Here is a 23,136-nt window from a genome sequence, read left to right as displayed (position 1 = left end):
TAAAATTAAGGGAAGAAAAATTATAAAATTAGTCAAAGAAAAATTATGAAATTAAGGGAAGAACAATTTCGAAATTAATGAAAAAATAATTTCGAAATTAATGGAAGAAAAGTTTGAGAATTAATGAATTTGAAACAGCTTTGAATTTATATTTTTAGTTTCATAATTAATGAAATGTTTCAGCAATTCCAGGGCCTATTCCATATGGGATTCCAACCCCATTGAGTCCTCTGTTAATGCACCACTCATGAATCGTAGAAGTATAGTGTCTTTTTCGTACACTTCTCATCTATTCCAGAGAGCTTTGTCTATCTATTGAGAGCTTTATTGGGCACACTATATTTTGCATTTTAACTTCTCGAGTAACCTTACAGTTAGGATTAGCAGAAAAGGCTAAACACACAAATGTCTTCTAATAGAAAAGCTTGTATTATACAAGCGTGGTGTTACGAGACGTGAAATATTTTAGTTGACACAGTGATTTTTCGCAGCATTAATTAAATTAGCCTTAATCTTTTAAGGAAGTAAATCACCGTGAGTTATATGTTACGGAAAGCAATGAAAACTCTACTTAAGTCACAATTACTGTAATATCTGGATGCTCTATGATACCAATGGAACGTTCGCCTGGGTCTTCAATTTTTCAGACATGGCGCCGGCGAGTCAAATTAAAACTTCCCATGAAGCCATCGGGATACTAACTCCTGTAACTTAATGACACCTTAATATAATAATTGGCCCCGATTCAAAAACTGGACTTAAATAATTGAAGACTTTTATTTATTCTGAAATTATTATTTTTATTAACTATCAATATTGATTATTTCTGAAATAATTTTTTTTACTAATTCTGGAAAAGTTTTTGATCATTTACTGATTGAACTATTTAATTCTGAGATTAATTTTAACCTGGAATTTTTTAATGATTCTTTAATTATTTTTTCACTAATTCTGAAATAATTTATTTCAAGAAATAATTCTTCCATTAATTCTGAATCTTCATGTATTTGTTTCGGAATTATTTCTTTCATTTCTTATAGAATTATTTCTTTCATTTCTTCTAGAATTATTTCTTTCATTAATTCCAAAATTATTTCTTTCATTAATTCCAAAATTATTTCTTTCATTAATTCCAAAATTATTTCTTTCATTAATTCCAAAATTATTTCTTTCATTAATTCCGAAATTATTTCTTTCATTATTTCTATAATTGTTTTCGTTAATCGTTTTTCAATGTTTTCAACCATTTCGTGAAAACTGTCGGCAGGCCGTGAAAAAAAAGCTATGAGGGCAAAATGTGTCCCACGCGCCATGTGTTGAAGACCTCTGGTATACCGTCTCCAAAGCGGAAAAGTTTATTTTATAATTTATATTTCCATTCATCACGATCAAGAAAAAAACCCGAAATTCCGATCAAGAATTTCAGTGACTCATAACGATAAATAATATACAAGTAATTAATCTAAATACTTTCGCAGAAATCGAATAAGAAACTCAAAGCATAACAATGCATTTGTTTTAATTAATGTATTAGTAATTTTTTACTACTAAAAATAATTGAAAGAACGTCAAATAGTTTTCAATGTAAATAAAATGAACCGCGATTCTTTTAAGAAATGTCTCCTTCAGTAATAGAAAAAGTGAAGAGGAGCGAAACAAAAAAATAAAGAAATGAAGAGGAACGTGAAAATTTCGTCCGCCCATCTCTCGTCTAAACACTCGGAAGTGATTTATGTGCGGAACTTATCGAGTGTGACGTCATGCCCGCGTGTGAATCTCATCTCGCACGCACTCGGAATCAATCTCGAGATCGCCCGAACTTATCTTCTTTTATATCGGCTAGCATTAAAATGATTGATTCTAAGATATTCTATTCTAGTGTGCTGTTTAAATACTGAGTGTCCACAACTAAATATTTTCTGTCCTGTAACTATCTATCTGGAAGCAATTATTGTCTTAATGAAAAGATAGGACAAAAATTTAATGCAAGAAATATTATTTTTTGTATCATATCTGCCGTGGCACTTACGTTTTCAAAGCAAATTTCATAGGCTTGCTGCGCTAATGAGGTGTATACGTGTATTTAGTGACCTGTGGCTCAAGAACGTATCAATTCTGAATTTTGTAACTTTTTTTTTTGAACTATTGATTGTGTAAAACTGCAAAATTTGTGGAATGAACTTGATTATAGATTAGATGTTTGTCGTGTTGCAAAATATTCACACATCGAACATTTGTAACTGAAAAAAAAAAAACTTTAAACACTTTTTTTTATTTTCATTATTTCATATATCAATTTTGAAAATGTGAACTTTTAAAATCATGTCATTCATTTATTCTAATAATATATTCCCAATGCTTCGTAGTGTATTCTGATGAATAGTTTCAGCTGTAGAGAACACGGGAACTTCAATTTTTAGATATCTCTGCATACATATCTAGCTGTCAATATGAATTTTTATATAGACTTAATAATTGCATAAAATATAATTTTTTTTTATTTTCCAGAGTTTCCTTTCTCCGGTGAAGGAAGAAGTTGTTCGCAAAGTGGAATCCTCTTCTTGGCAACATTAGCTTTCCTGCTACGTTTCCTCCAATTGACGATATGCTGATAACTCATCCTTCAGATAAAAATTAAAAAAAAAAATCCCTCGATCTCACAGTAGACTTCGAGAGAGAAAAAAAATAATATGGCTCAAATACCAGTGAAGGCTCTAAAATGTCATCAGGCCGTGCTGCTTCCAACATGGGAACCAGTTTGCCGCAATCTCTCTGGACCCCCGGCGCTTTTAGCGAATATCCCTAATGACTTTCTTTACAACCATGACTGTGATAGTCATCCGTTCCTAAATACACATACTCGAACATATATGCATACCTACACATATATATCTATATATAATGTGGTAAATATGTGTATGAGAGTGCATATATCTATGTATGAGTTAATGTGAAATTTGCATGTAAATTATGCACGTATACGAAGTCAGATCTTTGTGTACATCGTAGGAACGGTGACAAGCACTTGATTACATGTTACTATATAACGCGAATGTTAATATATTGTGAGTTCTCTCTCTATTATATGCTGAATTATAGACGGAATTCGGCATATTTGTGAGTTTATCAACGTTAAGAAGGAAAAGAAAGGAACTTTATGGTCATTATAAGCTGCTTTATGTCGGTCAGTATTGAAACTGAAACTAGCAAGTCATTACAAAACATTTAAAAAAAAAGATGCTTTGTATGGAAATCTTCCAGAGAGAAAGTTCCGAATTCTTCATTCTGGATATAAAATGTTAACACATAAAAAAATATGTATACCATGCCTGATAATTTTTTTCAGTTGATTGTGGCCCAAATATGCCCGGGATAATTTATACGAAGTTACTCTCAACTTTTATTGATTTTTTTAATTTTTTTTAACTTATGTGTGCGTGTGATGATATTCTGTGAGCTTAACAGAGCCAGTTGAAATGGACTTCGAAATAACCCAATGGAAAGACATGTTTTCACGCTTAAAATAAGTTTTTTTTTTTTTTATAAAGACTATTAAATCACTCCTGACTAATACGATATTTCACACTCTGTCTGATCAGCATATAAGTATTCAAATAAAAATGACGATATAATGAATTTAAAATATATATATAAATAAGAGCGCTGTGGAATGTGCACTTACTTAAATGTTTCATGTGTGACACATTATGCATTAAAAGATTTCAATTTATGAATAATATGAGTTGTGTGTGTGTTTGTTTAATCTCTCGTTGAACTATATTCCCGATTCCATACCTGAGCTGATTTTAAATTTGATAAATGACTATCTTACGAGGAAGGGGGCTCACAAAAAAGTGATTGAAAAGAGTATAAGATATATAGTTCATTTTGAATTCAAATAAATTACTTTGCAGCAAGAAGAGGGAAAACATTTGAGATTATGATTAGAGAGCATGTTTAGAACTTATACGACCCCAATCAAGAAAATATCGGGTTTTTTTTAAATTTAGTATCTTCCCAATGCGCTGGAAAAAAACTCATCCCATAACATTTGAAGAAAAATTCCCCAACATCCATAACTGAAATTCTTGCTTTTTTTTATCCACTTTTTACGTCCATCGTAATTCAATTTAGGCTTGGTTTTTTTAGCACGTGAGTTTATTAAGAATTAAGAAATTCAATCATAGATATTTGTACGAATTTTTTCAAATCTTACGGAGTATATTTCTTTTAGTAAAAGGGGAAAAAAGCTTCAATTTCATGGATTGGAGAACCCATATAGGAGATTTAATTTCTGCACATTTCATTCAATAACACTGTTCAACAAATTTTGGAAAAGTTTCTGCGTCCGAAACAAAGTTAGTCTCCCCATGTTATTCGATGTGCTGAGCACGAATTTGACCATGAAAAAGTTGAATTGTCTGCAGTTTTCTCTGAATTTTCACATTGAATACGTATATATTAACACAATTTATTGGGACACGACATAAGTACGTGAAGTAAGGAAACAAAATAAATGAACAGAAAAAACAACACAAATATATAGAAGCTTCACTAATGTACAAGGTGCATAGCTAACTCCCCTTGCCGTAAAATATAGGCGAACCGTTGATCCTAGGGGCATACTTCAAATCAGGAAAAGTATATAAATAACGAGTAGACCTCAGATATACGCCATTCAAACATATTCATACAAATTACATACATGTTTCGTCAATCATACATACAATACATTTTGCACGGGCCTGTGTGGTTATTAAAATAAGAAAACTAATTTGTCATACATATACCCTATGCTCAAAAATCAAATTAAGAAGTTGTGGCCTTATCTCTCCTGAGGCCAACAAAAAAAAGTTCTACGTTTTCAAGTGCAATATTCGTTGAAATATTTGAATTCAGAAAACGGGGAAAAGTTGGGAAAGAACAGCATAAAGTAATGGACAACGCTTCTTTCCCTCATTTATGCTGTTCTTTCCCAACTTTCCTCCGATTTTGAATTCAAATATCCTAGCAAATACTGCACTTGGAAACGTGTTCTTTTTTCTTTTTTTGCTTCGGGGAGTCAGGGCAACGTTTTAATTGGAAGGTAGACGAAAGACTGTTCGTATAAAAAGTATTTTTTTTATAACTATACAACCTCTTGCAACATGGATGAACTTATCTGAGGTTCTACATTATTTGGATACTTTTTCTAATTGGAAGTATGCCTATAGGTTTGACGGTTTGTCAGTAATTTGCGGTAAGGAGAGTTGTTATGCACCCTATATAAAGACACAACATTAATATATATACACAAACAGCACAACAAAAATACATGGTAACGCAACTTTTTATCACAGCACAATAGTTCATTTAGCTGGGTCTGACACGTTATTTTGTCCTGCATTACGCTTGTACTTGACGTAAGAAGCATTTCTCACAATTTCCCAACAGTAATCAACCAGCATCAAGGTTGACCATTTTCCCCGAAAACATATTATGGGGTCCTTACTTATACCATACAACAACACTCGTCATGTATTTGTCAACGTTTAAAATGGTGATTTTTCAAAAAAGATTCAATAAACCAATAAACCTTCTTTATGGTTATATTCATGTTCAGCAGGTCAAAACCATTCGGAATTGCATATATTCATGTCGGACGCAATATCGTTGTTGTCCAGTGTCAGTTTTTACTTCACAGACAAAAACTTATATCACTTCTTGCTGATCATTTTACTAATTTTACTAGAATTCTAGAATTCTGCATGGGATTTTCATGGGATTATTTTCGACAATCGTAATGACACAACCGACGTATAAAAATAATTTTCTTTCACACCGGTGCATTAACTAATTTATAATATCACTAATTATATTATATGCTATTTAACCTCATCAAAAACCCATTTAAACATTGTTTCGCAATTAAAACTAAATTCTAATTTCTATTAAGAAATGGAAATATCCCATGTCTTTTTTAACTTTGAATTTAGAGATCTTTACAATAGATTCTAAAATTTTAACATGCTATTTTTTAAATCACAGCGGAAATCGTATTATAGCTAGTGATATAGACGATAAGGTAATGCATATATCTATGAATTTGCAAAATGTTCAAATTTTAATGAGATTTCGAAACAAATACGCATTCGATGATTCCCGGAGGGATATGAAGCAGTTCTAAAATGATTCGATTCTAAAGATTGGGTTTCTTTTACTCCATTCAAAAAAATAGGGATTTCGAAAGATAAAATATTTTTTTGTCGAAGAAATACACATATGTAAAAATTATATATAAAAATATTATTTCTTAAAATACGTATATTTATGAAAAATATGAACGAAATTGAGAAAATGCAGCTTTACAACAAATCCAATGTTCAGCACTAGCTAATCAACCACTTTCATTAGTTTCGTTATGATTATATTTTTTTAATGAACTCCTCCTATAATATTTCTGTAATAAGCTATGAAATATCTTATTTTTCTGGTTGATCTTGAATAATATAAACATAAATGTATATCCATCTTTACTAATTCAATTTTTGCGATTGGAATAATTGAGAAGATTTTTTTCTTTTATGATATATTATGAATTTCATTTCAAATATACTGTGTGGAATTAATTTAAAAGATTTCTCTATTAACAAGTGATCAATAATTTATCTACTAGTTCATCTGCAGTAATTTTTTCATGAATGTAGATATCTCAAAAAATATCAATACATTTTTTGTTTAAAAGATTTGTAATTAATTTTCTACTTTTATGGAACATAATTTTAATCACTCTCAAGAAATGATATTAGCTCTTTTAGGACACGATAATCATTATGTGATGTTTAGAGGGGAAAAGAAAAAATTAGTAAATAATTACTAAGACTAGATGCAATACGCAATATCAACGAAATTCTCAAAAACGTGAAAACAATATTTCAAGCATTTTCCCAAATAAAATCTCAATGTACTGGAAAAATTAGATTCGTCAATTCTATGTTTATCGTACACTGAAGAGCCAAAAAAACTGGTACACCTGCCTAATATCGTGTAGGGCCCCCGCGAGCCCGCAGAAGTGCCGCAACACGACGTGGCATGCACTCGACTAATGTCTGAAGTAGTGCTGGAGGTAATTCACACCATGAATCCTGCAGGGCTGTCCATAAATCGTAGGAGTCAGAGGGGGTGGAGATCTCTTCTGAACAGCACGTTGCAAGGCATCCCAGATATGTTCAATAATGTTCATGTCTGGGGATTTAGGTAGCCAGCGGAAGTGTCTAAAGTCAGAAGAGTGTTCCTGGAGCCACTTTGTAGCAATTCTGGACGTGTGGGGTGTCGCATTGTCCTGCTGAAATTGTCCAAGTCCGTCGGAATGCACAATGGACATGAATAGGTGCAGGTGATCAGACAGGATGCTTATGTACCTGTCACCTGTCAGAATCGTATCTAGAAGTATCAGGGGTGCCATATCACCATATCACGCCAACTGCACACGCCCCATACCATCACAGAGCCTCCACCAGCTTGAACAGTCCCCTGTTGACATGTAGGGTCCATGGATTCATGGGGTTGTCTCCATACCCGTACACGTCCATCAGCTCGAAGCAATTGGAACCGAGACTCGTCAGACTAGGCAACGTGTTTCCAGTCCCCAACAGTCCAATGTCGGTGTTGTCGGGCCCAGGCGAGGCGTAAAGCTTTGTGTCATGCAGTCATCAAGGGTACACGAGTGGGCCTTCGGCTCCGAAAGCCCATATAGCTGATGTTTTGTTGAATGGTTCGCACGCTGACACTTGTTGATGGCCCAGCATTGAAATCTGCAGCAATTTGCGGAAGGGTTGCACGTCTGTCATGATTAATGATTCTCGTCAGTCGTCGTTGGTCCCGTTCTTGCATGATCTTTTTCCGGCCGCAGCGATGTCGTAGATTTAATTTTTTACTGGATTCCCGATATTCACGGTACATTCGTAAAATGGTCGTACGTGAAAATCCAAATTTCATCGTTACCTCGGAGATGCTATGTCCCATCTCTCGTGCGCCGACTATAACACCACGTTCAAACTCACTTAAATCTCGATAACCTGCCATTGTAGCAGCAGTAACCGATCTAACAACTATACCAGACACTTGTTGTGTTATATAGGCATTGCCGATCTCAGAATCGTACTCTGATTGGTTCCATATCTCTTTATTTGCATAAGCATGCCTGAACCAGTTTTTTTGGCTCTTCAGTTTATATTATATATATAGGAGAGATTTTTCTACCCCTATAGGCACATTTTTTTCTCTCTTTTTTTTCTCAGTTTTTACCGTGAAATTTCACTAAATTCGCATTTCCAGCAACTCTGTATTGTATGAAACGTCATATAAACTTTAAATTAACTTTTTTTTTTCTTACTGTAATCATGAAATACGGATTTTTCAAAAGGCAAAAATGTTCCAAGGTACAACAAGGTTCCTTGTAGCACGAAGCATACACCGTTCCATCTTTAAACAGAGAAAAATTACAAAGATAAAAAAAATGCAAATGTTACAAAAAGTAACAATAATAAATTTATCAAGTTATAACTCGAAATATAACTAAGCTTTTCATATCATTTTGAAAGCGAAATTACCAATTAGTCTAATTATTTGTGAAATTAAATTATTGTCAATGAGTTAGAAATTCTGTTATTACTAAATTAATAATTAATCCGTAAAAAATATTTAATGGAAGGCACTAGATGGTAAAAAATATTCAATGGAAAGCACAGTGAATCCTCGGTTTATAATAACGATAGTCTGCGGACCAAGAAAAAATATCTTGTAGTGAGTTTGTTGTATGGATAGGTAGCATATTATCAACAATCACCATCAAAATTACTTCTGTTGTTGGCATTTCTTCATAATTTTCATTATTAGTAGCACCATAAAATGTATTTGTAGGTATTCGCAACAAAAAAGTTATAATTAATTAGTTGATTAATAAAGTTCAGTTGGTTCAACCCCATTGTAAAATAGTTTACCTCAAAACACTTTTGTGTACTACACAGAAAGTAGCTTTACGGCAACTTCATTAGCATTTACGGAAAGTTGATAGTGCAAAATACCAATATTATTAACCTTTTAAGTGCTTTTTACATTTATCCTGATCCGCATTATAAGTGCCACAATAGAAATCACTAAACCTTCCAGAAATCACCACCTATTTTCAAGAAGTATATATATTTTTTCTATTGGCATGAGCTGATAAATGCTTTCCTTTCCCCCCAACACCGAAAATATTAATAAAAATAAAACAAAGAGGAAAAACTATTGTTTTCTGTTATTTTCACTGTAAGCAATAATCCTATACTACCTCGAAAGCAAAAGAAAAATTCAATTTTTCAATTCTCCCCCCTATCGTTATCAGACTTTGAATAAAAGCTGACTCCACCCACTGGTAGTTGACTGAATAGACGAGGGGGTGCGGTACACGTTTTCAGGATAAGAAAACCCACAACGGCATCTGGCTCTGGGTTGCCGATATGTGACAGTTTTAAGAATCCGAAATATTTCGGGATTGCCAGAATAATGCGGTTCCAGCTAGACAAAATAACTCGGGATTGCCGCTGTAAGGGTTAAACACCCTCAAAATTAAAACACCTGGTGAGGAGTTTGAAAATATATTGAAGGTTTTTTTGAGTGAAACATTTATAAAAGAATGTGTTCTTGGAGCAATTTCAAAATCTCCTCAAAAAAATATCGAGAGAGAGAGAGAGATTAATCATAGTAAAGGATATCCTTTGCATCGAGAGGAACTTAACATTAGACTATAGGCGATTCCAAACAAGATTTGAAAAAATAATCATTAAAGAGAGATTTATTGTTATATAGGATATTGTTTTAGCGAGATGTCACTGCATTATATTGCAATTTAACTAAATTACAAATATTTTCATAGGTATTTTATGAAATGTAACAAAAAAGTGTATGTGTTTTGAGAAGAAAATGAATCGTATTGAAACAGAAAGATCTGCAATATGTATAATACGTGCATGTATGTATGTATTTCAAATGAGTACTATATACTACTTTGTTTCAATACCATCGCTCAACATGTGAAATCGTTCGGAGCAACATCTTTCTCTTCTGAGTCCCAAGGATATCGCTCACTACGACACTCTGATGAATGAGATAAGGAACGAGAACATAAATCTTCTCTGTGCCAGTGCATCCAACCTTTTCTACCAACGAAACAAAGAGGCACAAAATTGTGGCGAAAAGTAAAAAAAAAAATTAAATAAATAATATATATATATATATATATATATATATATATATATATATATATATATATATATATATATATATATATATATCACCTATATCGCTGAAAAATACTGTCCTTATATTTTTTTGTTTACCCTTTACTTTAAGAACATTAATCTCTCATCTCGTTACTTTCCTTTTTTTCTTTTTCCTACTCACAAGCAGTATTCCATTGTCTTGGTGATCTTGATTAATTTTCCTTGAGGTAGACAGCGAAAGAAAAGAAAAATCTCCTCATTTCCCGTGTTATTCAGAGCTTAATTTAATCAAATTTTATTCCTTTGACGCTCGTAACCAATACTTTCATATCAAACCCATAATTAAACATCAAAATTTCGTCAGCGTTCCCAGAATTATTTTCGTAGTGATTTAGTGAGATTAGCCATATTTTCACAGAGTAATATTAGAGTTTCGGAAAATCTGGTGAATGTATGTATGTAATACTATATATTATGATATTCATGAATAATCCTTGCTGCTTAGAGTTAGGAAAAGTACAATTTTTTGCACATTGAAAGTTCTCTTGAAATCAGCTTATTGCTCGCAGAACTTCCGACTTCCGAGTTACACAGGCTGTCCAAAATCGTTTGCACAGCAGATATGTATGCAATCGCTTGACTCTAGAAACATATTTTTAACTACAAAAAGTTTTGAAACTCCGTGCAGTTACTTAAAATATTGAAATATGTTTGAGGAGTCGTATGCATAAAAAAAATTAAGAAATTAACTTTTTATATAGTTCTCGTGTACTAGAACTTCTGATTATTGAAATGTGCACCCCGCTCTGAAAAATTATTTGCAAAAAAAAATTAATATTTTCAAACTAAATGTTGATCGAGATGTTAAATATATAAAATCACCCTATTTTGGCGAATTACTACTGGGTTTCCAGTTTTCATTTCATTTTCTCAAAAGTTTTCAATTTCAGGGACAATACCCAAAAAGAATGAACTCAACCATTTTAATTGTTTTTATTCACAGTAATAACAATTCAATTTTTTCCCAATTACTCTGACAAGTACAGAATTTTCGCAAATTTGAATTTATATGAAGTTTCGCAACTTGTAAACCCCGCTCTCAATCATTGATGACAAATGGTGGAAACTTCGAAGTCAAATACGCGTTATCCCCGTTAATATTGCATTTAGAAATATGCGTGACTTCTCAGAGCCGCATTTATATTTTAGTAATTAGAAATTTTATCACTCAGAATATACATAAAAATTGGATTTTTCTATTTTTCTTATTTATGTGACCCCTAGCAAAATTCAAGACGTTTAGAGTAACCGCACGTCATTTAAAACCTTTCTGTGATTGAAAGTGTGTTTCTAAAGTCAACGGTTGCAGAGATATACGCTGTGCAAACAATTTGGGACAACCTGTATTTGGTCCAGGATTGTTTTGGCCTGTATAAGGTGGGCAAATTATTTCTTCGAAGGTCAACTATAAATCAAAATGCAGATGAAATAGAAGTAGGAAAACAAATTTTTTCCTATGTTATTGTATTGGTATTGCCCGTTCCGTATTTTGCAAAAGTGATAACATTTTCCGTGGGTGGGGGTGTCATATTGTGTACTTATTGTTCAGGGTTCTGCCACCCCTTTGAAAAAGGTTTAATATATCTTAATAAAAAGATATTTAATGGTTTTCTGCTGTTTTTTAACTTTGAGAAATGATGCGAGGCGGTTACCATTTGAAAAGGTCTCTCCTCAGAGAGCATGCTACCTTCAACACTATATTTACAGAACATGAAAATTCAGACATTTGAACTAATCTTCACTTGAACTAATCAAGCAATTGACAAGAAAAAAGTATGTGGATTTCACTAAAATACTTATCATATAGCCTAGAGTTTCAATAAATTTAAAAAAATCAAATTTCAATTACCCTCTGTGTGAGTAAAATTTTACTTTTTTTTAAATTTATCAAAAAACATTTTAAGCCATCCTTAGTAATTTATTGCAAACCACACTTTTTACTGGAACAGTTCGATATGTTATTAATTTTGAAATGCGTCCAAGACTTCTCGTCCACCATGTATTTTAATAATTGAGAAAAAAAAAGTTCTGTAGAGTCCTACTAATTTCCCAGCACATGGTTCGAATTCATGAAGAATATATCTAAAGATCAATACAGTTGAACTTAGTTGATTCGAAGTCCAAAGTCCCTGGAAAAAAGTTCGAATTGTCCATTTAATATATCCTGGATCTTTAAAATGACTGACTACAAATAACAACTTGATCATCAACATTCACATAGGATAATAATTATCAGTAATTAAATTTTTATCATAAGTTCCAAAACTGTTTCCCAAATTTTATCAATTTATAATTATAGTAATTGATCTTAGCTGCTACACTATATTCCACTGCTCTGGAATCACCATCACTTGCAGAACTTCTAGCTAATGCTCAAAGCCAGATTTACAGAAAAAAATCTATGGTCACCCATTGTGGAACCGTTATCAAATTTTGCTTATCATTCTTATGCTATCGAGGAAATATACTTTTATTAGCGTTTTATGTGGGGGTTTTTTTTTCAATCTGAACTGTCCGATACTTTTCATACTCTTAATTACGACAAAAACATTCAGATTTTGAATGTTACGTTTTGATCTATAGGTTGAAAAGCATAATCGGTGTTAAGTGGTACACATTCTTGATGCACTACAGACAGACAGACAGACAGACATGACCACTGACTGCCCAGAGAGACCATCTTGGGATGGTTTGCGCTCTCTCCCAAAGGGATGAATGGTTTCGGAGAGTCGATGCACTACAGTTGAACGATATTAAAATGCTCATTAAATTATTATCAAGCGAAGAGTGGAGAAAAGCAGATCATTTAAACTCATTAGTATTTAAAATTTTGTTGTTTAACAACTTGATCGAGAAAAGAAGAGTCTGGCTGCTTGTAAAATTTTGCCAAACTGAATTTGCTCAAACGAAAATCATTATATTTTCCTCCAACTTTGAATTATCCAAGACAAGAAGTTTTAGCACTAAATTAGATAGGCAAACTCAAGAAGAATTCGTAAAAGTTCCAATTATCAAAAATTCGAACTAACCAAGTTCTACTGAATCTACTAACAAACAGCGCACTCTATATTTTTACAATATTGTGTAATATTATTCATTTCAATTTCTTACACTACAAATATACATTTTGCGTACTACAAAGATTTTTATTCTTTGTAGTATTTCTGATTCTAAAAGCTTTTATTTATTTCGAAATATATCACTAATAAAATCCAGTATGATGGAAACTGAATCATTTTACTTGAAAAAATATAAAACTCGCATTTTTATAATCAAAGTACAACGAAAGAACATAAAGGAAAAATGTTTAATCATACACACAGATCACATTTACATATACGCTAGAAGAAATGGTGTTTTTTATAAAAGAAAAAAGAAAGAGAAATTCTTTCTCTCCATCTAAAAAAAATAATTCATTTGTATCATTATATCCTTGAGTTTCACTTTTCTTGGATTTTTTCCCCCAGAAATAATTTCTCATTAAATTTCTTTCAAATAATTTCAAAGTATAAACGAGAAATCCACTGATTTTTTTTATTTTATTATATGAATTCCCTGTACATCAAAAAAAGGGAGAAAAAATTCAACTAATGCTTTCAAATTAGAAAATTGTGTAAAAAGTCAAAAACACAACGTTTTTTTTTTCTTTTTAAATCAAGCTGATTGGATTAGCTACAAATTTAGAAATGACAAATTTAAAAGAAAAAAATAGTTTTGTTTTTTTTTTTCAAAAAAACTAAATACAAAAATTTTATTCTTTTTTTAATTTATTCAAATGTTTTATCCTCTTACAGAATTGCCAGGATTACTGAAAAAAAACTCCAATTCATATTGGTATTGAAAATCCAGGATACCAAAAAAAAATAGATTTTTGTTTCGGCAGCCAATTTTCCTTCTAATTTAATATACTTTGGTTCAAAGAGGAACCGATAAAGTTCCAAATTCAAACAAAAGAGCAATTATTATACAGCAGAAAAAGAGAGAATTTTCCTTCCTTTTTTTTTCAATAAACTAATTTGGGTTTAAATAGTATGTAGATTAAAATAAAAGGCAAAAAGTAAGGCAGAAAAGAAAAACTATTCAAGAATTTTTTTTTCCACCCAAACTGACGCAATAATGTCAAATAAATGAATGCAAAGTCCACCAACGGAACATTACTAGTTAAATGAGTCTCTTAATTGTATTAAACGAATGACAGGTAGGGAGACTTGGCTTTCAATATACGATCATTAGAAAAGAAGAATACATTACTGCTTTCTATGTATTTAAAAGAAATTTTCTTAGTAGGAGCTAAATGATAATTTCTCAAGGATTAATTATAAATGATTTTTAAAGTTTCCTAGATTTATGCTTTATTTATGATCGTAAGAAAATGGATATTGACGTGATTCTATTTCCTCTGTTTTAATATTGACATCCTAAAATCTGAAGAATCTACTTAAAATGACAATAAAAATGCATGAAGTAGTGCGTATGAAATCATGAAATTTGACGGATAGAGTAACATGTTGGTAATGAAGTATGTGATTTAAATTTTGACGCGTCGAAAGTGATATATATGTGTGAGTAAGAGACCACCACATGACCCTACAGTGCATGCCGCTGCAAAAATTGGCAACATATATTTTTCGTATATTTCCTCTTTTTATATTTCTTTGCCAATCGGTAACTTCATGCTTGAGATTTTTATTAATCCTGTTTCTCATTTTCGTTCATAGATAACAGTAGGACCTCAATTAACAAAATAAAAGCAAATCTTATAATTATAACCTGTCAAAATAAACTTGTGATTCTCCTAATGTCACTCGTCCGCTTTTCGAAGACTTGTCCGTCCTGGACTGGAGTATGCCGTAAGATTTTGGTGGCCGTACCAACAGAGGGACATAGACTTGGTTGAGGGGGTGTACAGAAGATTGATTGATTGATGACCGCTCACGCCCAGAGCTGTTTTGCAAGGCAACTTCCTCTCTTTACCTCCTGGGAGGCTGGGTCGGAGAGCACCTTCTATCTATTCAACAAATAAAATAATCATATGCATTCTATGGAAACAATCCATCAGAAACAGGTGCACAGAAGAGCTACGCGTGCTCTTATGGGCACAAAAAGCTCAAGCTATGAGGAAAAACTTGATCTCTTGAATATGCTCACATAGGAGTAACGCAGGTGTTGGTCGAAGTGTTTAAAATTTACAACGGGATTGATAGGATGGACCATAAGTTATTAATAACCGTCATTCTGTTTCTTCGACATTAGAACACGAGTATTATTTAGTAAGGGACAACTCCAGGTTGCGGTGTGCCAGTGAGTTTTACTCTAATGGGGTTGTTAATAAATGGAATAGCTTTCCTCCGGGTGTCGTGAATTCTAACACAATTGGTACGTTCAAGAAGAAGTACGATGAGAAGCCATCCATACTTAGGTAAGACAACCATAATGTTTTTATGGGCAGTATATTATTAATTATTGGTTTGTTTTCTCTGTGATACAATTGGTTGCCATTTTAACGAACTATTGATCAGCTTAAGAAAACCTTCCAGACTGTTTATTTGGGCACGCGTTTACTTTAAAGGAATTTGTTGTTTCCCTCGATTTCCACAATAATCGTACGAAAAACAAATTACGGATAATTTGCCTCAAAATGTAAGTAAAACTTGTGCAAAAAAGTTCAATGAATAATTTGAGTCGCTTTGTGTTGTTTCTAACCTTTTGTGGTCAGGAAAAACGATAATTTCACCTTGTTATAACGCCCCCTCACTATCACAGGAAGGCTCTGTGAATTCGGTTTCCTCAGAAAACTTTATGAGCTACTCAAAAAAACGCGAGAATCAGCATACACGGGCTTTCCTTATTAAGGGAAGGGGCACTTCAAAGTACGAATTGTACCACCGAAGTACCAAAAAAACCTTTTGGACCACCAAGTGTTGAAATTTAACTTCATTCTTTTCATTACCTAGGACGTAAGTGAGCAATTTTTTCCTCAGAATCGAATTCCCCTACAGCGAAATCTTTTTAGCGAATGTTAAGTTTCTTAAAATTTTTAATTCTTTCATAACGACATTTCGTTATAATGAAGTGATTTCTTCAGTCTCTTGGAGTTCGTTATAACGGAAGTCGTGTAATATATGCTTTTATATCTTAGTTATATTTGACACCAATATTTTTTTATGGGCATCTTTTTTCAGCCACTCGTTGGGCAATTCACCTCTTTTGTCCTTTGTGTTTATTTTTAATTTGTATTGCAAAAAAGAGCGTTTCATCCTGATGTTGAAGTTCAGCTGACGATATGATGCTAATGTAAATTGGCCGCTCATAATGACATAATATCGTCCATAATTCATGAAGAAATTATTTTTTAAGAACAGGGAAAGGACGTTTATGCGATGTCCGATTGTATTCCATAGATTCTCGGAGAAAAGAGTCTGGGGGTTTTGTTGGCTAGAAGAAAGAAGAACCTATGAACCTAAGAAATAACCTATCTGTTACAGAGATGGAATGTTCATGTTTCATATATAGAGGGTCGTGCCATGTAGTTGAAAACAGCCTTCTGCCCGTTCTGAAAATACGCTGGTGTGACAAGTGGTAGAATGTCAAAACCGCCCGATATGATGTTATTCTGACCGTTATTCAAACCAGAAGAAATATACTATTGAATCAGAAGGCAATTTAAACCATAATGCAGACTTGACGAATTGTACGGCATTCAACAGTTGGAAAAGAACCAGCCCGACTTTCTCGTTGGGAAAGACTTCAGGCCAGCTTCCAGAAGCTAATGCCCCCTTCATACTGTGTTAACAGTGATTATCAACGATTCAAATTATGTTGATGTCGCTGGAACCGAGCAGATCCAATCACAGTAATGCTGAAACGTTGTGACATAATACGCTCCTCTATACAGCTAACATCAGCAGGTAGTCTCTGTAAAGCAGGGGTGCGCAACCTTCGGCCCACGAAAAGTCTTCCGGTAGAAAAGTATCAATATATACTACACTATAAATACATTGGATGACCATATTTCCGTAAAAATATTACATTCACTCGTAATATCATCAATTATAGAAAAAAAAATGGTCAAAATCACGTAAAGCTGGGAATTAGAGCCAAAAAAAATGTAAAAGGCAAGTGACATTGCCAATTTTAGCCAAATATTTTCAAAGGCAAGTAATTTACAAAAAACGTTTATGTTTGACAAATATTTGAAAGGAATATATTTATATGGCTATAATTAATTATGATGAGTTATGTCCCTCTGTAGGTATGGTCTTTGACCACATGGTCAACAGTATCTCAACATCATGTTAGAACGCCCTTTCAGTCATTACCACGCATGGCTGCTGAATTCATGGCTCGTTATGGTGGTCTACCTGTATATTCAACAACTCAGCAAATGGGATTTATGAATAAAGATCACACGCTCCAGAGCATCTAATGGTGCTCCAAATTGCGTCATATTTCACACATTTCATCAGTGTTAAATTTTTTTCCCATCAGTTAGTGCATTTATCTTTTATAGATACCGACTTTTGCGAAGTCCAATCTGTATAGGAACATCAATGTACAGAAAACTGCTATGATAGTTATTGTGATAAATAGCTTGTGACAAAAATTGTTACAATTTTGTAACAAGAATTGTTAGAAGCTAGAATGTAAAAACTTGTATTTGAAAGTTTCTTTTCTATTTTTGAGGTGTTGATATAATTATATATAATTGTTCATGTTACTCATTGGGTAGCGGCGATCTTAATGCATTTACAAAGACAAACCTTCTCATTTTGCTTACACTTTCATCGAAATTTGTTTAGGTAATTATTCGGCGGCACCGACATGATTCCTCTTTAGGGCAAATGCTTCTTTTATCTGTGGTAAAAGTGACGCGTCTATTTCCTTCGGTAACTGTACCCAACTTCCCTTTTGGGAACGGGAAATTCATGGTTATTCGCATCAGAGTAGCTCTTTCCTTGCACATAAGCCTTCAAGACTCCATTCGCGGGGAAATCGTGTCACTCTGGTCGACAGGCAATTAAAGTGCTTCCTCGCCTTCTGTCTTTCAGAAAATTGCCCACACAAAAGCACCCCCCTCCCCCCCTCATTTTACAAGTTCAGTGTCAAAATATTGCCATTCAAGTAGAGAACCTTCCCCTTATTTTCCCACATAAGTCCGCATTCAGCTTCTTCATCTATAAATTTTAGATTTACTTCCGCTATCTGAGCACATTCTTAGCATTATATTTTCCCCTATAATACTCTCTCTCTCTCTCTCTTTCGTTAGAATGATCTCGACCATGTTCCCTGTCAATGGTGTGGCAGCCCCTCTCCCCCCCCCTTATTTAACATTCAGCAGCTGACTCCTTCCTCTTCATAAATTTGGTTCCTGCCATCTTCCCCTATTCACACGCACCTGAATTCAATGTCGATATAGGTAACTTCACACCTGAATTGTTTGAAATTCAACGACAAGATTTTAAATAATTATATTATAATAAAATAACCATGAATGCACTCAACTTATATAGGCCTACATATACGAATTTAAAAATATTAAGAAATCATTGCAAATAAACATCTATATCCACTAATTTATGGAAAAATTCTATCATTTCATGAATTTGCAATAAAGGCATTGACTTTTTTGAACTGAATAGAAATAATCATTTTGCAATAATCATTTTTTTTCAATTATTTTTTACAATATTCAATAGTTGTTTATACATGAAGCAAGTGAGTGAATCAATAATATTGCTGTAATTCGAGTAGATTAATGAATAAAATTTGTATTCTTATAGAATCTAAAAATTGAAGGAATTGGGATATTTGAATGTAGTTTGAGAAAAAATATTCCCATGAAAGAGGATTTTCTTTTGTGCAGAGAAGAAAAAGTCCAAATTTTTGTTGATAGACAGCGCTGGTTGAATGTCAATCGCTGCAAATCAGAGTCCTATGCTTTGCAGGGCGTGGAATTAACAGAGCTCATTTCTGAATTTTCCTGTTAGGGGCCGTTCAAGTATTACGTCATCATCGATGGGGGGGGGGGGTTCCGATTTGCTGACTTTTGATGACAAGGGGGGAGGGGGGTTTGGATAATGGTTACGTCATCAACCCCCCCCCCCTTATGGAAAATACCAGTTAGGATTCAGGGGGCAGAACTGATGACGGAATTTTGCTGACAGGGGGGGGGGGGGGGGAGGTCAAAAAAAACTAAAAATTTGCTTACGTAATACTTGAACGGCCCCTTAGTGGCACTTACAGAAAGTTTCCATAGTGATGTTGGCATTTGTGGATAAAGTGCTATTTGTGAAGTTGTTTTACCAAAGATTCAGGTCTAGAGTTCCGTGTTTCGCTTTCATGCAGTGCCCTCCATCGACAAAAATTTGAAATAGTTTTTTTTCGGTATCAAAAAAAAATTCCCCCTTTGAGGATAACTTTCTTTTTGCAAACTTCATTTATATATATACATACTATCGCTCTTAACCCAGAACCAGTTCACCATTGTGAACCGTGTCCGTGGACCTGCTACACTCTGTCATTGCTGGATTTGTGACTCGCCTGCAATGTGTTATTCCCTGTGGTGGTGGTGGTGGTGATGTGGAACATGATAAACGATTTGGAAGCATTCTGTTCGTTATTTGCGGATCTTTTCTTTGAGTTGTGTACGTCAGCGTCACCTATCGGCTGTTTTTGAGCGTTTCCCTTTCTGCTGTCGAAAAAAAATTCCCGTGACCTGGTGACGCTAACCCTGCAAACCGTTTTTTATTTTGGTTATTTTTCCGTTTTTTATGAATTTTTAAGAGTTTTAAGGACTTTGTCTACCCTGTATATATAATCAAACATATGTATAAAATTTAAAATAATTTTTAAGTAATATTTTTACTAGTATTTCCATTAATAAAAAACAAATGCGTTTTGACCATCGCTTTGTCTCCCTCGTTGAATGCGGCCTATTTTTTTACCGCCGTAAGGAAGCTTCAGGTAGTGACAGCGACACAGTTTCAGAGCATATTGTGATTGTTCCGCGGCACATTTACAGACAGGCAGAATTTCTTTTTTCTCGTCTCTGCCCAGTCCAAAGGGGTTGAATGGCGACTTACAGACTGCTCTTGCTAGCTATGAAGGGGGTTATAGACAAGTTTGTGTAGATGTGAAGTGCTTGTAAGTTAATAGAGAAAAAAAAAACATACAGTCCGATAAATGCTACCATCAGAATAGTAAAATGCACAAAGATCAGCCAAACTTCAACAAAATGTTACTCTATGCAATAGAGCAGTTGATCAGTAAAATTAATAGTAGTAAAAAAATATATATACATATATATATTATGCGATAAATACAAGTATTATAATGGACACAAAAATGAAATCACTAATGAGAAAATAATAATAAAAAATAAATCTAACATACACAAGAAGTCATAGAAAAACAAGTGTGTTAGCCGAAATTATACAAATTGGTGCAGTGCAAGATCAGTCATGTACATCAAACCACGATGCCACTCTATGCAATAGAGTTGATCGATTATTTCGATAGCAAATTAAAAGTACAAAAATATTATGATAGATAGACTAAGATTATACAGCTCAGTAGTTCAGACCCTAACGCACCGACCATGGCACGTGCAGCACGTTTTGAGGCCTGAGAAATTTTAGTCTTTGACGTGGGTTGTAATCGACCAGCTCTCTCAGGTGCTCGTATTCTGAGTTCCTCATCCTTTCAAAGTGATCCTCTGAGATTTGTTGGATGTAGCTGAGGATAGTTGGAATCTTCAGGTCTTTTCTAATGTCAGCCCCTCTGATGTACTTTGGTGCACGCACAAGAGTTCTCAGTATTTTATTCTGTTGACTTTGCAGACGTTGCATGTTGGTTTTTGAAACATGAGCCCATACTGGGGCGGCCCATACCGAAGCTCGAAAACTTCGTCAACATCTAGCAGATCCCTGAATTTATTCCAGTCAGTGGCAAGGCAGAAAGGAACATCTTGAGGCCTTGCTAGATCAATCGTGAATATTATTGGATTATGTGTTGAGTTGAGGCCAGTGAACGATTCTAAGTCAACATTATTCCGAAAGTTTTTAGAAAGACTAGTCAAGTACATCCGGTGTACCCCGCCCTCCAGGGTAGTGGTTGGTGTGGAACTGGAGTGTATTTATAGGCATTTGTTTCTACACCATATTTCCAGAATTATACCTTTGACCTTTGAAGACCGGATACACCCCGCTTCCCATCTCAGAGAGATATCGAAGCGTTCCCGAAGGATGGGTGTATCCGGAAAGTTTTATTAAAAACAACGTAACATGACCACCTCAGACGAAGGCAGCAAAATAAAATAATTTACATAAAAATTGATCGCCAACTTCTGAAGTCATATAACAAATAAATAAAATCTAAACAATCAATGCCAATGGGCAATCAAAATTATAAACGGGATTATAAGATGCTGGTGTATAGCCGTCCATCCCATAAGAATCCAGTAATCGTCAATTGATCGAATGATTGGTATATAAAAATTGAATCTTGGTATATAAAATTTCGAATCACTGTGAATTAGCCGCAGATCATCATCGTCTAAGCCGCCAGTCGTTTCCCGAATCGTCACCGGGTGAACTGAGATCAGCACAATTCACTATATAGCCGAGTAAATAACACTTAATTCGTCCTTGCCATCGATGACTTGATTCGTCTCCTTGCAGGTGAACTTGCTTCTGTTTTCCATTTATCGGTTACTTTTGTTGACGCCGACGTGGTCGAAGATCATATTTCCTCTTAAGATCAATCGCTGGGGCTCTTGCCGGTTTGAACTCGTCATCGCTCCCACCGCTCAGACGCGCACTTCCAGTCTTCTTAGTATGTATGCGATGTAAGTTGCTATCGAGGAACAATATAATCCACCGCACCCGAGCAAGGCCCATAGGGCTCTTCAAAACTCTTTTTTTGAAACACAGTCGACCGTTTTCGGGAATAGCACCAAAATGAAATTTTTTTGTATATGGGCAAGATGTCAGGTAATGCCATAAAGATCCAATCTCACTACAAGCACACATGGCGTTGTCCGACTTCTTGAAACGTTCAAGATACGTCGGTAATGGGCCGTGCTCAGTTATCATGATCACTTTCTCTCTAGACCAAATGGAACTATTCCAACGGACGTGTTTCTGTATCTTATAGGCATCTTTATGTGCATTCTTGTCCCATAGCTGTTGCCACTTTTGTAACAGGTCACTTTTTAGCACGTGTTTGATGTGACTGCGTGGTAGCAAGAGTTGTTCTTCCGTTGGGAGATTAAGAGCATCTTTGGCCAATCTGTCCGCAATTTCATTCCCAGCTATTCCTGCATGGCCTTTGACCCATTTGATACTGATAGACGGATGGTCGTATAAATGCTTGCGTATTCGCCGAGTATTTTCATGTGGAGTGCGTTGATCACGAATCGCATTAATACTAGACGCGCTGTCAGTATATATCGTCGTCTGCTGATTTTGCTTAATCGCCCATTCTACTGCAGCTAGTATGGCCAGAACCTCCGCCTGAAAGATACTGTTCCCTTGACGCAACCGTCGACTCCAAGCCTCTTCAACAGATCCTTCTGCATTCATAACTACGTATGCGCAGGCCGTGGATGTCTCTGTTTTTGAGCCGTCCGTGAATATACTAATAGCTTCATCCGATGAGCATTGTTCCGTACCAGGCAGCGGAACTTGATTCTGGAACAAGTCCACACTGGGATGATGAAGCCAACTCCTATTGTTCCCTTCGTAGGCATCAGGTGTTATAAGAATTCCGTCCATCCAGACCTCCTTACCCAAATGCAGGATTGTAGATCGACGAGCGTCATATTCAACATATA

At 34.4% G+C, this 23,136-nt stretch overlaps 1 protein-coding gene across 1 annotated transcript in view; it reads left to right on the top strand.

Annotated features, from left to right (window-relative positions):
* Positions 1–3,732, top strand: part of LOC149076086 (uncharacterized) — a 217,597-nt gene extending 213,865 nt beyond the window's left edge. The window contains exon 4 of the mRNA XM_089243615.1: positions 2,509–3,732. Within this exon, the coding sequence (XP_089099741.1) occupies positions 2,509–2,612 (104 nt within the window). The 3' untranslated portion in view covers positions 2,613–3,732. The remainder of the gene's footprint in view (positions 1–2,508) is intronic.
* Positions 3,733–23,136: the final 19,404 nt, after the last annotated feature.

The sequence above is a fragment of the Pholcus phalangioides genome, unplaced genomic scaffold, assembly GCF_987345545.1.
Source record: "Pholcus phalangioides strain wild (caught in Gottingen) unplaced genomic scaffold, Ppha-v1.0 ptg000015l_1, whole genome shotgun sequence".
In the NCBI taxonomy this organism is placed as follows: domain Eukaryota; kingdom Metazoa; phylum Arthropoda; class Arachnida; order Araneae; family Pholcidae; genus Pholcus; species Pholcus phalangioides.
This window is presented reverse-complemented; position numbering and strand designations above follow the sequence as displayed.